At 45.3% G+C, this 17,339-nt stretch overlaps 3 protein-coding genes across 6 annotated transcripts in view; 1 reads left to right on the top strand and 2 right to left on the bottom strand.

Annotated features, from left to right (window-relative positions):
- GPR142 (G protein-coupled receptor 142) overlaps positions 1–3,616 on the bottom strand; it is a 32,971-nt gene extending 29,355 nt beyond the window's left edge. The window contains exon 1 of the mRNA XM_069953035.1: positions 3,442–3,616. The gene's annotated coding sequence lies outside the window, so the exon portion shown is untranslated. The remainder of the gene's footprint in view (positions 1–3,441) is intronic.
- Positions 3,617–4,258: 642 nt separating this feature from the next.
- Positions 4,259–11,905, top strand: BTBD17 (BTB domain containing 17). Its single transcript, XM_069953029.1, has 3 exons — positions 4,259–4,400; positions 8,936–9,212; positions 10,446–11,905. Exons 1-3 carry the CDS (start codon positions 4,322–4,324, stop codon positions 11,524–11,526), a joined length of 1,437 nt encoding a protein of 478 aa, XP_069809130.1. The 5' UTR covers positions 4,259–4,321; the 3' UTR covers positions 11,527–11,905.
- Positions 11,906–12,768: 863 nt separating this feature from the next.
- Positions 12,769–17,339, bottom strand: part of KIF19 (kinesin family member 19) — a 43,625-nt gene continuing 39,054 nt past the window's right edge. For 3 of the 4 annotated variants that reach the window (XM_069952556.1, XM_069952557.1, XM_069952558.1), the window contains one exon: positions 12,769–16,514. In XM_069952556.1, coding sequence (XP_069808657.1) covers positions 16,351–16,514 — 164 coding nt within the window. In that variant the 3' untranslated portion in view covers positions 12,769–16,350. The remainder of the gene's footprint in view (positions 16,515–17,339) is intronic. The other variant, XR_011359736.1, reaches the window with a different exon arrangement.

Here is a 17,339-nt window from a genome sequence, read left to right as displayed (position 1 = left end):
GTTATTCTTACGCCATATGACAATACAACATATACAGGAATGAGGGGATAGGGCACCACACAGTATACCTTATAAGTTAAGCATCCTGGTATATGCATTATTCATGACATAATCCCGTAGGAGAGGTAACACAACACAGTGTTTCTTCACAGAAGCCAATCTGGGTAATTTAATGATTAGAATTTCCAGATAATCTCATTTGATGATACTTCACCTTTAAGCGTCTGCTACAAGTGATTAGACTGTCACCTAATATTCTCCTTCAGGCCTCTGAAATGTGTTTTCCAAGCAGCTACTGCCATCTGGTGGTCACATGTATATTACAGCTGAGAACGCGGCAGCCTCTTCAGGAACTGATCGACTGGGATCCAACGATAATATTGATAGACCATCGATTTTACAAGCACAGATTCCTTTAAATATCCCTCACCTATGGTACACTGATAATTCAAGCTGAGATATAGGATGCTGTTTGGAGGGCTCTGTATATATATATATATATTATATATATATATATATATATATATATATATATATATATATATATATATATATATATATATATATATATATATATATATATGCGCAGCACACTCTGCAACGCAGACCTTAACCTAGCCTTACCCTCAAATCGGTACTCTGAAGTCTTCCAGTACTTATCAGCTGCTGTATGTCCTGCAGGAAGTGGTGTATTCTCTCCAGTCTGACACAGTGCTCTCTGCTGTCACCTCTGTCCATGTCAGGAACTGTCCAGAGCAGGAGAGGTTTTCTATGAGGATTTGCTGCTGCTCTGGACAGTTCCTGACATGGACAGAGGTGGCAGCAGAGAGCAGTGTGTCAGACTGGAGAGAATACACCACTTACTGCAGAACATACAGCAGCTGATAAGTACTGGAAGACTGGAAATCTTTATATAGAAGTAATTTATAAATCTGTATAACTTTTTGACACCAGTTTTTTTCCCCCATTAATGGGTTATGGATGTGTTAAATGGGCACTGTCACTTTAAGGGGGAAAAATTGACATATCACATGTTTTGATCAGGGAGTGGGTATTCAGACCCCACTGATTGTTAGAGATGGGGAAAGCACCTGACTAGGCTCTTCACTCCCTGCAGGAGATGGGCTTCATTGTCTATGGAGAATGTCTCCAGCCTCACGACCCGACATCCGGGGAGGGAAGAAAAGAGTGGCTTCTCCTGTTCTATCTAACAATTCATGGGGATCTGAACCCCCGGACCCCGACTGATCAAAGTCCAGGAGTGGGAAACCTCGGCTCTCCAGCTGCTGCAAAACTACAACTCCCATCATGTCTGAACAGTCAAAGCTAAAGCTATAGGACAGGAATGATGGGAGTTGTAGTTTTGCAGCAGCTGGAGGTTGGGAACCCCTGGGTACCCCCCACATAGGATTGTGAGGTTACGGCTGTATATTGGGGTGTCTGTAGGAGTCGGTGCCCCTCTATCCGTCCTGGCTCTGCCCGTCTCACCAGCTGGCATCTCTGATGGCAGGGAGGCACACAGACACTGAGAGCAGCTGTCAGCTTCGGGTCGGCATAACAAACAGTGCCCGCAGGACGGCCGCATCTGACAGCGCCCGATCAATGGAAAGCAGGACGCTTAGCGTTAGAGGGCAACAGAGGGCGCCAGACGCCATTAACCCCTTCAGAGCAGCGAGAAAGAAGCTGCAAGGCTTCTCTGGGATATGTACATACTGGGGGAGATTTATCAAACATGGTGTAAAGCAGGGATGGGGAACCTTCCGCCCTCCAACTGTTGCAAAACTACAACTCCCATCGTGCCTGGACAGCCTTGGATGATGATTTGGATGATGGGAATTGTAGTTTTGCAACAGCTGAAGGGCCGAAGGTTCCCCATCCCTGGTGTAAAGTGACCATGGCTCAGTCGCCCCCGGCAACCAATCAGATTCCACCTTTCATTTTCCACAGAGTCTGTGAGGAATGAAAGGAGGAATCTGATTGGTTGCCGGGTGCGACTGAGCCAGTCTCACTTTACACCATGTGTGATAAATCTCCCCCACTGTGTTTATGGTAAAGTGGGAGTAACCCTTTAAAGGACAGGAGAACACATATATATATATATATATATATATATATATATACACACACACACATACATACATACACACGCACATACATATACATATATGTATATATTACACACACGATGGGTCGTGGAGCGATTCCCCCCCCCCTTACATTACTACATCGCTGCTCATGGAGGGGAAATTGATTGGATCTTCACGGCCGGCTGGAGCGCAGAGTTAATGGCAGAGTAAATCTCTCTGGTTGGGTGACATTCCCTCTGGCTAGAGACATGGGACGTGGCGCCCCCCTGAGCACGCTGCCAGCTCTGTCTGTGAGGAGGGCGGCTCATTCCCAGGAGACAATGATCCTAAGCTGACCCAGACTGCCCCCCGGGGGTGCGCTCCATCTGCTGCTGCCGCCGCCTCCCATGTGCAGCTGTGCCCTGCTATAACTACTCCACCACCACCGTGTCCTCCTGACCTTATAATGCACTCTATATACACAGGGGTGACCCTGTGCCAGTCAGGGGTGCAGCTATGGAGCCCATTTCTGTATATACTTGTATGTGTGATGATACACCATATTAGCGATCGCTCCTGATCTGTTACTGGTGACGCACGGCGGTGGGATGTGGCGCCATGTTGGGTCTAGGCTCTCCAGGCATGATGGGAGTCGTAGTTTTGCAATAGCTGGATGGCTGAAGGTTCCCTACACCTGATCTAGGGCTGTATCCACCGGGACTCTCTACGGCTGCATCCAACTTCTTCAGCCACTGGTAATCACAAGCCGAGCGATGGAACCTGGAGTATGCCGCAGTCACGCTCATCTCTAGTCTGCACTTATCTTCTTTTAAATGGGGTCTTATGTTTGCAGTGAGTTTAGACTGAGCCCTCAGATTTGGTTGGCCTTAAAGGGTTTTTTCAATTTAGTGCGGCAGCAGGCTACTGGATTTGGTGACGAGGTATTATAGACCTGCTCGCCAATTGTTGGCTGCAGTGATGTCACTACCTACTTGTGACGTCACCAACTACCTGTGACGTCACTACCTACCTGTGATGTCACCAACTACCTGTGATGTCACCAACTACCTGTGATGTTACTACCTACCTGTGATGTCACCACCTACCTGTGATGTCACCAACTACCTGTGATGTCACCCCATAGTGCTCACATAAGACGAGCCCACGTACAGCATTGTTAAACTGCAAGACTGGTTGCCTCCTTTTCATAGCCCTCCTATCAGACCCTTAAAGGGCATGTATATACTCATGATTATGCCTGGCCCGTATCACTGGAGTTGCCTTAAAGGGACTCTATCAGTAGGTTTATAGTGTCCTATCTCAGGGTAGAATAAACCAGTGACAGAGAAGCTGAGCAGAATGATGCATCACTTACTGTGCAGCTGATCCAGAGATCTCCTCCTGAATAACATGGACAATAAGTAGTCCTCTCCATTATGCAGCAGCAAATCCCCATAGAAAACTTCTCCCGCTCTGGACAGTTCCTGACATGGACAGAGGTGGCAGCAGAGAGCACTGTGTCAGACTGGAAAGAATACACCACTTCCTGCAGGACATACAGCAGCTGATAAGTACTGGAAGCCTGGAGATTTTTAAATAGAAGGAAATTACAAATCTGTATAATTTTTTTGAAGCCAGTTGATTTGAAAAAAATAAATAAATTACTACTACTACTACTAATAATAATAATAATATTTTATATATATATATATATGCCGGAGTACAAACCTAGTGACAGATTCTGTATCTGTTCCACATCTATCACTGTGTAATTTAATGTCCATCAGTCTTTACTGTGACAGGGCTGTGGTGGGTGCCAGCTAAAGGGGTATCCCAGCCATAAGAGAAGAGAATGTGAGATACAATGAGGACTGACACAGCGATATAACATCCGCCTCACTGCTTGCTTATTGTCCCCTTGTATCTATTGTTCCCTGTTATCACCCAAAATCCTGAACCATATCCCTGCCTGCTTCCAGTGCTAAGAACATTCACAGCACAGATTTGGGTTTGTATCTCTTTAAATGGACTCTCTTAGAACTGTGTCCATAATGCTGATGAGTTTTAATCCCCCCGGCGGGGAGGGGGCACGAGGATGAGAAAACAGAACTTTCATGGCCGCCTGAACACAAACACTGGTCTCCATAGCAACCGGCAGAGGCACCAATCCCTGCCGAGGGACAACCCGGGAGGACCAGCGCCCTATATAAGGGGCCCCCGCCCAGTCCCCTGGCAGAAGATGATCAGAGAGGAGGATGGAGAGGGGACATCGCCTGCACCCAGGACGGAGGTGGCTGACCCTGCTGCCATGGCTTCTCCTCACAGCGCACGCAGGTAAGACCACCGCACTGCTAGCATGGGCACTACAAGTCTCAGCAATCCTTCCTAATAACCAGCTTCATGAATACGTCATCTGCCCCCCAGCCCCGTTATATCAACTTATGCTCATTCTCATTATGTAAAAAATTTTAAACATTTTAGTTTTTAAAAGGAAAAAAAAAAGTTATATTGTGGTCACGGCAACATTTTTTATTAGATATTATAACATTTTGCTTTTATTAAAATTATATAGAAAAGTTAAATATCTTAAAAAAATATATATAAATATTTTTAAAATAAAATTATTTATTTTGTTTTTGTCTATAAAAAGGGGAACTGTCATTTGTAGATTTAATTTTTTTTATATTTTATTTTTTTTATATCTTAATTTACCTTATTTATAAATATACATATATACACACACACTAAACTATAAGAAATGCTGCGTCTATTTTCCGTTTCACATGTAGAATGTAACGTCGCATTCTGTATGTTGATTGCTGATGGGATTGCAATACGTCACATAATGCGACCGCATCAACATAGTCGTCCATGTACCTCGGGCTACACGGCGACTTTAGCCGCATGATGCAGAGAGCGCAGCATTGCGCCGTAACATCAATCTTACTGAATGCGGTCGGGATGCAACATGCGACAGATGCAAAAATCCATCTTGTAGTCCAGGGATGGGGAACCTGCCGCTCCAGCTGGTGCTGAACTACAACTCCCATCATGCCTGGAGAGCCAAAGCTTTAGCTGGAGAGCCAAGGTTCCCCACCTCTGTATTAGTGGCAGCCTGCAACTTTTCCACCATCGACCTTAATAGCATGACTGACACCTTCTTGCGACTTTGACCACATTTTTAACTGCAAAATTGCATCTGTAATAGAATGGAGTGATAGCAAGTTGTCCAACTATTTTTCTCGCTATAGCATGGAAGGGGTTAATCCCAACGCCATTGCATTGTGCCATCTATCCGCCAGTGAGAATGGGATTTGGGGACGGGCCCGGTGGGCAGTGAATAGATGCTCAGTCAGGCTTTGTATGATGCCCAGTTGACTCTTTAAGCCAAATTTTGAGAAAGTGGAACAAGGGGCGAGGGGTGAGGATAGGCGGGCAGGAAGGGAAGTGTGGTGGCAGGCAGGAGGGGGGGGGGCAGGATGGGGGGGGGTGCCCGCTCCTCCATGAGAAGGACTCATTGAATGTGATGGGTGACTGGGTTGGGAACCTCTTTTGAGCTGTCACTTACAGGATGTAAATGAGTCGGAGCTGGAGAGGGGATTGTGCGGCCTGGAATATTGTTTGGCCATTGATGCCATTGGTCATGGGGTAGCGGGTCATCGTATACGAGGGGGGGGGCGGGCTCTGTGTCCGATTAAGGGCTACGGAGATATATTTGGGGAGATTTATGCCCCTGCAATACCACCCCCAAACTGAATGACTGGGGGGCGCTATTTCTGATCATCTATTAAACAGAACTTAGAGGTGAGATTTAACCCCTTCAACACCTGACACTAAACCAACAACTTATAGGAATGATCACCAACCTGCAGCTATTACAAGACTCTAAAGGCAGCTGTGCTGACATGCTGGGAGTTGTAGTTCTGCTGGTTGTTGATAAGAAGCAATACTTTTTTCAGTAGGTTAAATGGCCCAGAGCCTTGAAGGCCGCCCTCACCTCATGGTCATCCTCAGTGGACGGCAGTGCGGGAAGCTGTCTGGCCGATATTATCACCAGCAGGCCGTATAGCAGGGACGCTCCTGCAGGTTTGGTGGTTCTCTGCAGTCAGGTGTTACAGGTGGAGACTCCAAAGTCCCATTAAAGGGGTTATCCAGCGCTACAAAAACATGGCCACTTTTCCCCCATCTCTTGTCTCCAGTTCAGGTGCGGTTTGCAATTAAGCTCCATAACCGCTGAAGGAGACACCCGGCAGGTGTTACAGGGCTGATAGGGGCACAACGAGGTAAATGGAGGCCAAACCTACCAGCACATCCCTGTCAGTGCCTACATAGTAGTAAATAATATCGCCATACAGTGCACATACAATATGCTGCTCTACTGTGCACAGCATAACTAACTGTACTGTACAATACTGCTATACTGTACACAGCATAACTAACTGTACTGTACAATACTGCTATACTGTACACAGCATAACTAACTCTACCATACAATACTGCCATACTGTACACAGCATAACTAACTGTACTGTACAATACTACTATACTGTACACAGCATAACTAACTCTACCATACAATACTGCCATACTGTACACAGCATAACTAACTGTACTGTACAATACTGCTATACTGTACACAGCATAACTAACTCTACTATACAATACTGCCATACTGTGCACAACATAACATTCTACTATACGATAATCCCATACTGTGCACAGCATAACTAATTCTGCTATACAATACTGCCATACTGTACACAGCATAACTCTACCATACAATACTGCCATACTGTACACAGCATACAGTGCTGCCTTTTTGTACGCAGCTAAGTGTACCATAAAGTACTGCCACATCATATATAACTAATTCCACCATACAGAACTGCCATACTGTACACGACATATCTAGTATATATCATATACTTCTTCTTTACTGTATGCAGACTAACATGTTCACAGTTGTGTACATGTTGAAAAATTGTACATAACTTACAGTAGCTAATTCTTCCATACAGTACTGTACACAACTAAATCTACTATATAGTACTGCCATACTGTACACAACTAAATCTACTATATAGTACTGCCATAGTGTACACAACTAAATCTACTATATAGTACTGCCATAGTGTACACAACTAAATCTACTATATAGTACTGCCATAGTGTACACAACTAAATCTACTATATAGTACTGCCTTACTGTACACAACTAAATCTACTATATAGTACTGCCATAGTGTACACAACTAAATCTACTATATAGTACTGCCATACTGTACACAACTAAATCTACTATATAGTACTGCCTTACTGTACACAACCAATTCTACTATATAGTACTGCCATAGTGTACACAAACAATTCTACTATATAGTACTGCCATAGTGTACACAACATAACTAATTCTACCATGCATTACTGAAGGGCCGGCTCTAGGTTTATGCGGGCCCTCAGGCGACAAAGCCTCAGCGGGCCCCTCATCCATCCACCATGCACCCATCATCCATCCACTATGCACAATCACTTGAGACACCACTAACATACACAAACACACACTGACTGACACACACACACTGACTGACACTGACTGACACACACACACACACACACACACACACTGACTGACACTGACACAGTCAGACACTGGCACACAGCAGTTACAGCTCAGTCTTCTCCCTATTCCTCTCTGTCAGGCTTCTCTCCACACTCTGAGGTTGAGGACCTTCAGGTCATGTGATCAGGTCCTTCACCCTTTCTCTCTGTGCAGGTCCTTCTGTGTCTTCTGATGTTCAGCGTTCTGATGATCAGGCTGCACATAAGAAGACGAGGCCCCTTTCCCTCTCTGGGCCCCTGGAGGCGCTGTGGGCCCCGACACTTGCCCGTGTAATCCCTGTGCTGACGCCAAACCTGCAATACTGCCATATTTTATATAATAGTAATTTTACCATATAGTACCGCCATACTGTACTCATTAGTACCAAACTGTTTAGCAAACACAGAAGCGTGTTACCACTGTAGCACCCCACTTGTTTATGCTCCTGTCCAAACTAGCATATAAATCCGGAGACCTTGTGGGCCCTGGTATGACACAGGGCATCTAGGTGGCGGCATCCACCCTACTGCAGTCACTCCTGTTTCACACATTTCATTCATTGCTGCCTGTCCTACCTGGAAACCATCAGCAAGCCTGACAGCTGCCTGTCAGGGATCTCATCGCAGCTGCTTTATCAGTTGTTAGGCAACTTATCTCAATATAACACGACTACTAGTGATCACCAACCCAGTATTCAGGGGTATAGAAGCCATACTGACCAACAGGACAGGCATACACACCCAACTTGTTGATGGTTTCCAGGAAGCAGGACATATTCTTTAAAGGAGCAGTTCACCCAAAATGGTTTTCTTTTAAATCAACGGGTGTCAGAAAGTGCCAGAGATGAATAATTTACTTCTATTAAACATCTCCAGTCTTCCAGTACTTATCAGCTGCTGTATGTCCTGCAGTCTGACACAGTGCTCTCTGCTGCCACCTCTGTCCATGTCAGGAACTGTCCAGAGCAGTAGAGGTTTTTCTATGGGGATTTGCTGCTGCTCTGGACAGTTCCTGACATGGACAGAGGTGGCAGCAGAGAGGACTGTGTCAGACTGGAAAGAATACACCACTTCCTGCAAGACATACAGCAGCTGATAAGTACATGTAAGACTGGTGATTTTTTAATAGAAGTAATTTACAAATCTATTCTTTCTGACACGAGTTGATTTAAAATAATTTTTTTCCGCCGGAGTTCCCCTGTAACCTAGAAATCTCAAGGTGTGAAAATATCCAAATACCCAAATAAATCTTTGTTTTCTTCCTCCTGCAGCTCACAAATCTGACACAGGGGGCGATGCTGCGACCACCCTCATCAATCACTCCTCCATGGTCATCCAGCGCCTCCAGGAGCTGCTACAGAACGGCAACGCCAGCGACAGCACGCTACGTATCCGCACCAGCAACTCGGATGAGGTGAAGGTCATCCACACCCACCAGCTGCTGCTCACCCTGCAGAGTGACGTCTTCGAGGGACTGCTAGGAAATAAGAGTGCGGTGACCCTGCAGGAGCCCCCGGAGTGCGCCATTCTGTTTGAGAAATTTATAAGGTAAATTCCCATCTACTTCAATGGAAAAGAGATGGAAACCATCAGCAAGCTGCTGCTGACGGGTCAGATTGTTATTCTGTTACAGGGAGTAATACTTTCAGTCTGTACTGGTCCCATCCACATCTTAAAGGGGTAGCGTAGAATTACATGGCGTCCATTCATATTGCAGACAGTCCATGGCCTCCTGAGCTGCTCAGGTCCTGAGCTTAAAGGGGACTTAGGGCTGGGTTCACACTGTGTTTTTGTGGTTGTTTTTTTTTTTTCCATCTGTTTATTAAAAAAAAAGTTTGAAAAAAGTTTTTTTTTGTTTTTTTTAAAATGTACACAAAAAGTGGTTGACCACTACAAAAATGCAGTGTGAACATAGCCTTAGGGCCCTATTACAATAATCTGCTACAATTATCGCTCCAAGTAATAAAGACAACGATCAGCGACTGATCACGTCTTTAGGTCCTGCTGACCGCGCATCACAGTGTAATAGCGATGCACAGCTGATGACTATGTAAAAAAAAAAACTTTATACATACCTCTGCACACCCCCAATGTTGTTCTTGCTCCTGCCCGCTCACTGCAGTGACAGCTCGCTCAGCCAATCACTGGCCACAGTGCTGTCCTGTCTCAGCCAGTGATTGGCTGAGCAGGTTGTCACTGCGGAGACCAGCTCTGAAGTTCCAGCAGCAGCTATGGACAGTGGGCAGAAGCGAGCGGAACACCAGGAGCATGGAGAGGTAACGGATATACTTTTTATTTACTATATACAGCAAGAGCTTCACGGACTTCGCTAACAATATATATACACACATAAAAGGATCGGTAGAGATAATTGTCACTGTCAGAAAGTTATACAGATTTGCAATTTACTTCAATGTAAAAATCTCCAGTCTTCCAGTATTTAACAGCTGCTGTATGTCCTGCAGGAAGTGGTGTATTCTCTCCAGTCTGACACAGTGCTCTCTGCTGCCACCTCTGTCCATGTCAGGAACTGTCCAGAGCAGCAGCAAATCCCCATAGAAAACCTCTCCTGCTCTGGACAGTTCCTGACATGGACAAAGGGGGCAGCAGGGAGCACTGTGTCAGACTGGAAAGAATACCCCAACTTTCTGATACCAATTGATTTGAAAGATTTTTATTCTTGACGGAGTGCCGCTTTAAGGGTCTTGATAAATAATTACCGTAGGTAACAGAGGCCATGCACAGTAAACTCCTATCTCAGTAATGATGTCTGTCTTGTAGGTATTTTTACTGTGGGGAGATCACGCTCCAGTTAAACCAAGCTATACCGCTGCATCGTCTGGCCAGCAAGTACCGGGTCTCAGCCCTACAGAAAGGCGTCACCGATTACATGAAGACCCATCTTGCCAGCGAGTCGTCTCAGGGCCACGTGGTGAGCTGGTACCATTACGCGGTAGGGACTGGCGATGAAACCTTGCAGGAAAGCTGCTTGAAGTTTTTGGCCTGGAACCTTTCCACCGTGATGAGCAGCAACGAGTGGGTGACGGTGAGCGACGACCTCATGATCTCGCTTCTACAGAGGTCGGACTTGGTGCTGCAGAGCGAGTTAGAGTTGTTTGCTGCGGTTGAAGAGTGGGTGAACCGCAACAATCCCAACGTCTCCATCATTGAGAAGGTCCTGAGGTCCATCCGCTACCCCATGATTCCTCCAAGCCAACTCTTCCAGATCCAGAAGCAGTCCGCGTTACTGATGTCCCACCAACACTTTGTCCAGGATCTCCTCTTCCAAGCCTTCCAGTTTCATTCAGCTTCCCCTCTCCATCTCGCCAAGTATTTTGAGGTCAACTGCAGCATGTTCATCCCTCGGAATTACCTCTCCTCCTCCTGGGGGTCCCAATGGATCATCAACAACCCGGCCAGGGACGATCGAAGCCTCAGCTTTCAGACCCAGCTCGGCCCAAGCAACTATGACTCCAGTAAGAAGATCACCTGGAACGCCCTCTTCTCTCCCCGGTGGCTTCCCGTCAGTCTCCGTCCTGTCTACTCCGAGTCGGTGTCCAGCGGTTCTCAATCCAACCGTCTCGAAGAGGGGAGGCCGCGGCTGGTGGTCACTTCGGCCATGAGCGGTCTAGATTTTGCAGGTGTCACTTTCCAGAAAACTGTACTGGTTGGAGTGAGGAGGCAGCAAGGCAAGGTGTTTGTGAAACACGTCTACAGCGTCCACCAGAGCACGGACGAGGTGTCGGACTTCCTGGTCCATGCTGATCTGCAGAAACGGACATCAGAGTATCTGATCGACAACTCCCTACATCTCCACATTATCGTCAAGCCTATCTACCATTCCATAATCAAGGCCAAGTGATAGCCACCTACTGTAATAGTCAGCTCATCTGGGCCGTAATGGACGTTACTGTGAACGCTCTATTCAATACAATACAGCTGGCTAGGATCGGCCACCTATCGAAACCCCAGATTTACCAGATCCCGAAACTTGAAGGGGCTTGTGAACCTTACATGTTCTAACAGGTGTTTTAGGTGGGAAGCTGAGAGCTGGGACCACCATCAATTCATAGGACAACATGCCCCATGGGTGAGGATGATGGGGTTTATAGTCCCATTAATTATAATGCTATTCACACTCACTAGATGTGACAGTCTTGGCTAATAAACCCTAACCAATTTAAAGGGGAACTCTGGCAAAAAAAGAAAGTTATACAGATGTGTAATATACTTCTATCTAAAAATCTCCAGTCTTCCAGTACTTATCAGCTGCTGTATGTCCTGCAGGAAGTGGTGTATTCTCTCCAGACTGACACAGTGCTCTCTGCTGCCACCTTTGTCCATGTCAAGGACTGTCCAGAGCAGCAGCAAATCTCCATAGAAAACCTCTCCTGCTCTGGACAGTTCCTGACATGGACAGAGGTGGCAGCAGAGAGCACTGTGTCAGATTAGAGAGAATACACCAGTTCCTGCAGGACATACAGCAGCTGATAAGTAGTGGAAGACTGGAGATTACTAAATAGAAGTAAATTATGAATCTTATAACAGTTCATGTAAAAAAATTTTTTTGCAGACGTTCCCCTTTAAAGATAGATAATGTATACAGGACCACTTACCCTGTAAAGTTAGCCGCGATTCAGAAAACATGGCTGCGGTCTTCCAAAAATGGCACCACTCCTGTTTTCAGGTAAAGTGCGGTTTTGCAGCTCAGCTCTATTGAGATGGATGGAGCTGAGCTGTAATACCACACACAACCTGAGGACAGGGGTGGCGCTGTTTTTGGATGAAAGTAGCTTCGATATTTGGTTTATAAACCCTGACCCCTTCAAGGTAAAAGGATAACATTTTGGCCTGTAGAGGACTTTACTATATTGACAAAGCTATTTTAATGTAAGTTAAAGGGAAAGTTCAGGGTTATAAATAAAATAGTGCCACGCCTGTCCACAGGTTGTATGTGGTATTGCCCATCAACTGTATTCACTTGCAGGAAGTTTCCAATCCTGGACTACCCCTTTAAGTATATAGTGTGTATATATAGTTTTAAGATTAAAAAAAAATAAGGTTCAGTCCAATGATGTCACTGAAATTATTTTATTCCAATTTAATTTATATAAAAAGATAGTGAACAAAAAAAAATCAGTACAAAGAATACAAAGAAAACCTATGGGAACCTTATTCCCCTCCGACCGGAGAGGACAATCAAAGTGCTCGCACTGTACGGACGTCCGTTCTCGCATAATAGAGATCCTGATTGTGGTTTATCATTAAACACATTGGTTTACAATGGTGTGAAGTCATTGAACATAACATAATGAGATCCCTGGTGGTCTAGTGGGGCTTAGATGTCAATATTAACAGCATTGTGGTCTAAGGTGGTACAGAAGGTATCTTGAAGGGCTTGTCTGGTTAGAAATCTCCTCCTCTAGAAAAGTCTTGTTGGTATAGGGTGCTTCAGATGTGACTATCAATACTGGTGGGATGGGGGTTAATAGAAATGCCTCTGATGGTGCGAATCCATAATATCCCTGGAGGTGTTGGGTGGTTATGGTGTTTCTAGGTTTCTAATACTCCTGGTGGTATAGAGTATACCTCTGGTATAGAGTATACCTCTGGTATAGAGTATACCTCTGGTATAAAGAATTAAATTGCCTCTAGTAAGATAGGGTGGTTCAGGGGTTAATACATGATATACCTGTTGGTGGTATATAGTGGTTTAGGTATTAATACATGCCCTGGTGGTGAGGGGTTGTTTAGAGGTGAATACAGAAAATCCCTGGTAGTTTAGGGTTGTTTGGGGGGGGGGGGGTAATACTCCTGGTACAGTGGTTAATCTATAGGTGTATAAAAGTGGTTTAGGGGCTAATCCATAACATCCCTGGTATATAATAGTGGCTCAGGCATTACCATTAATAGCCCTGGTGATGTAGAGTGATTTAGAGGCAAATTTAGAAGATCCCTGGTGATTTAGCATTGTTTAGTTGTTCATATTAATACTACTGGTGGTATATAAAGGGCACCATCAAGAGTAGGCATTAATACAGAGTGGTTTAGAAGTTGGTTCGGAGTATCCTTGGTGGTGTAGGATGGTTTATGGGTCGGTATCCTTAGTGGTGTAGGATGGTTTATGGGTCAGTGTCCTTGGTGGTGTAGGATGGTTTATGGGTCGGTATCCTTAGTGGTGTAGGATGGTTTATGGGTCAGTATCCTTAGTGGTGTAGGATGGTTGATGGGTCAGTATCCTTAGTGGTGTAGGGTGGTTTATGGGTCAGTATCCTTAGTGGTGTAGGATGGTTTATGGGTCAGTATCCTTAAGGGTGTAGGATGGTTTATAGGTCAGTATCCCTGGTGGTGTAGGATGCTTTATGGGTCAGTATCCTTGGTGATGTAGGATGGTTTATGGGTCGGTATTCTTGGTGGTTTATTGGTCGGTATCCTTGTTGGTGTAGGATGGTTTATGGGTCGGTATCCTTGTTGGTGTAGGATGGTTTATGGGTCAGTATCCTTGGTGGTGTAGGATGGTTTATGGGTCGGTATCCTTGGTGGTGTGAGATGGTTTATGGGTCGGTATCCTTGGTGGTGTAGGATGGTTTATAGGTCAGTATCCTTGGTGGTGTAGGATGGTTTACGAGCCAGTATCCTTGGTGGTGTAGGATCGTTTAGGATGGTTTATGGGTCAGTATCCTTGGTGGTGTAGGATCGTTTATGGTTCGGTATCCTTGGTGGTGTAGGATGGTTTATGGGTAAGTATCCTTGGATGTGTAGGATGGTTTATGGGTCAGTGTCCTTGGTGGTGTAGGATGGTTTATTGGTCGGTATCCTTGGTGGTGTGAGATGGTTTGTGGTTCAGTATCCTTGGTTGTGTAGGATGGTTTATGGGTCAGTATCCTTGGTGAAGTGAGATGGTTTATGGGTTGGTATCCTTGGTGGTGTAGGATGGTTTATGGGTCAGTATCCTTGGTTGTGTAGGTTGGTTTATGGGTCAGTATCCTTGGTGGTGAAGGATGGTTTACGGGTCGGTATCCTTGGTGGTGTAGGATGGTTTATGGGCCAGTATCCTTGGTGGATCCTTGGTGGTGTGAGAGGGTTTATGGGTCGGTATCCTTGGTGGTGTAGGATGGTTTATGGGTCAGTGTTATTGGTGGTATAGGATAATTTATTGGTCATTATCCTTGGTGGTGTAGGATGGTTTATGGGTCAGTGTCCTTGGTGGTGTGAGATGGTTTATGGGTTGGTATACTTGGTGGTGTAGGATGGTTTATGGGTTGGTATACTTGGTGGTGTGAGATGGTTTATAGGTCGGTATCCTTGGTGGTGTAGGATGGTTTATGGGTCAGTGTCCTTGGTGGTGTAGGATGGTTTATGAGTCAGTGTCCTTGGTTGTGTAGGATGGTTTATAGGTCGGTATCCTTGGTTGTGTAGGATGGTTTATAGGTCGGTATCCTTGGTGGTGTAGGATGGTTTATGGGTCGTATCCTTGGTGGAGTGAGATGGTTTATGGGTTGGTATCCTTGGTGGTGTAGGATGGTTTATGGGTTGGTATCCTTGGTGGTGTAGGATGGTTTATGGGTCGGTATCCTTGGTGGTGTGAGATGGTTTATGGGTCGAATCCTTGGTGGTGTAGGATGGTTTATGGGTTAGTATCATGTGTAGGTGTGATGGTTTATGAGTTAGCCTATAATATCCCTGGTGTCTTAGTGTGGTTTAGACCTGGGATCAGTGGTAAAGGCTTCAGTTGCCTAACAATACCATCATACTCCGAGGACATATACTATACCACACTGCACCACCTGTAGTACATGCCGCAACTCTGAGATCAGCCCTCCACCTCATTCCATGAAAGTGTGTGTATAAAGACTAAATATGAACATATATAAGTACAATGGGTTAAAGTTTATATCCTCCTATAACGGACCACACGGCTGTTACCGTGACCCATTGTTGCAAAAACTTTGACCAGAAAAGTAGACATTTCACAGCAAAGTTATAGTGAATTTGCATAGTATCAAGGTTTCCTAGACCCTGCGGAGGTATTTAGCCAATGGTTGCCCACGGTGCGCACTGTAGTTCAATCATCATCTCCACAAGCCTCAATCCATTGCATATATGAGACGCTTAGCTGCATCATCCTGGGATTGTGTGCCCTCCAACACATTGGCACAAAGGCTCACAGCGGGAAAAAGTTGCTTCTTGTGGTAATACCATAATGCCCAAAGTATCCAATATCAAAGGTCAGTGCCCTGGTGAGTTCTGGTGAAATACAGTAGTCGGGAACAGTCCAGTGATAATACAAAAAGTGCACAAAAAATCTACAAAGGATGAAGCTCTAATAAAAGGTTTGCCTGAATATTACTGTGAAATCCAATGAGAAGCAGCAGGCACTCTATGGAACAGAATAGTCGGTCAGTTCTACATAGCAGCAAGTCAGAGTCTCCAGCGGTGCCCAAGTAGGATCTCAGCCATTCTGCATTGTTATCCCCATAGCAGATAGCAGGTAAGGTATAATACAGATCTGTCAGGTTAAGGAGTGGTGGGAAATACCTTCCGGAATACAAAATGTCCATACTGGTGACCAGGCGCCCTACTGACGCCTCCTCGTGAAGTTCAGTGGTCATCCATTTTCAAAAACGCCTACTCAAAGACTTGTATTGGGACTACCTGCTCGGCCTCATAGGAACGTCCCAACCCATTAATGTTTCCGTACCCGAATCTCCTTCCCATTGATGCCACCAGTGGTTCCAGTGTTGTAGTTAAAGCGTGGCCTCTGGTTGGTGGAGTTTTGCTTCTTGGTATTACCAGGTTGGTTGTGTTGGGATCCTGCTCCTTGATGGTCTCCAGCTTTAGCCATGTTTCCTGTGCACATTAAAGAAGGTTAAAGGGTTTTTAGCACTAGTATAAATGACATATTGATCAATTTCTGACCGACAGGAGGTTAACCACTGAGACCCCAAGAATAGGGGTACCCACACTAGGGATTTCTGGGCCCAAATGAAAGAACTGAAATAAATTCTTACTTCTTAAGTGGTGCTGAACGAGCTTGCCAAACTGTTCAGGTTTGGCAATGTTTTCCAAACCTGAACACCTGGCATTTGACTCCTGGGAGAAACTGGATGCCACCCTAGGGAGTCAGGGAAAACATGGATACAGCCATAGATCATAGGCTGTATCCATGTTTTCAACCAGCCATAGGGCTGCATGCCACTTCCGCCATAAGCTTGTTTTAGAAGAAAACATTCCAAAATGACATGTGGTAAGTATCATATCACTATCATATCACATCAAGGTTATAAAGGCGTTAGGTTATTGGATTCCATGCCCACTTCCCCAAACAACAGTTTCTATATTTACATTACAGCTTGTACAGGTTTCTCCAGGGTTAGAAACAGGCAGACAAGGAAGCTGACCCTCCTACAGGTAGACGAAAAGTATACCCCAGGGGCTAGGGTTCCTTGAAGATAGCTGAGGGGTCCACAGCTTACCCTTTTTCCCCATGCAGATGGACCGACAGATGAATACAGCTACTTGATCGTCTGAGATTGCTAAATTGTGTTAAGCAGATTTGCCGATCTGTACGGATTCGGCAACAATCTCTGAACCGTAGTGCTCAGCAAGTCCGCTTAACGCTATTTCTAAGTCATAGAGTGGATTCAGAGACTCTATAACATCCATACTCCTTAA

Source organism: Dendropsophus ebraccatus, chromosome 14 (genome assembly GCF_027789765.1).
Source record: "Dendropsophus ebraccatus isolate aDenEbr1 chromosome 14, aDenEbr1.pat, whole genome shotgun sequence".
NCBI classification, from domain to species: Eukaryota; Metazoa; Chordata; class Amphibia; order Anura; family Hylidae; genus Dendropsophus; species Dendropsophus ebraccatus.
The sequence above is the reverse complement of the archived record's forward strand: the minus strand, read 5'-3'. Positions and strand labels throughout refer to the sequence as shown.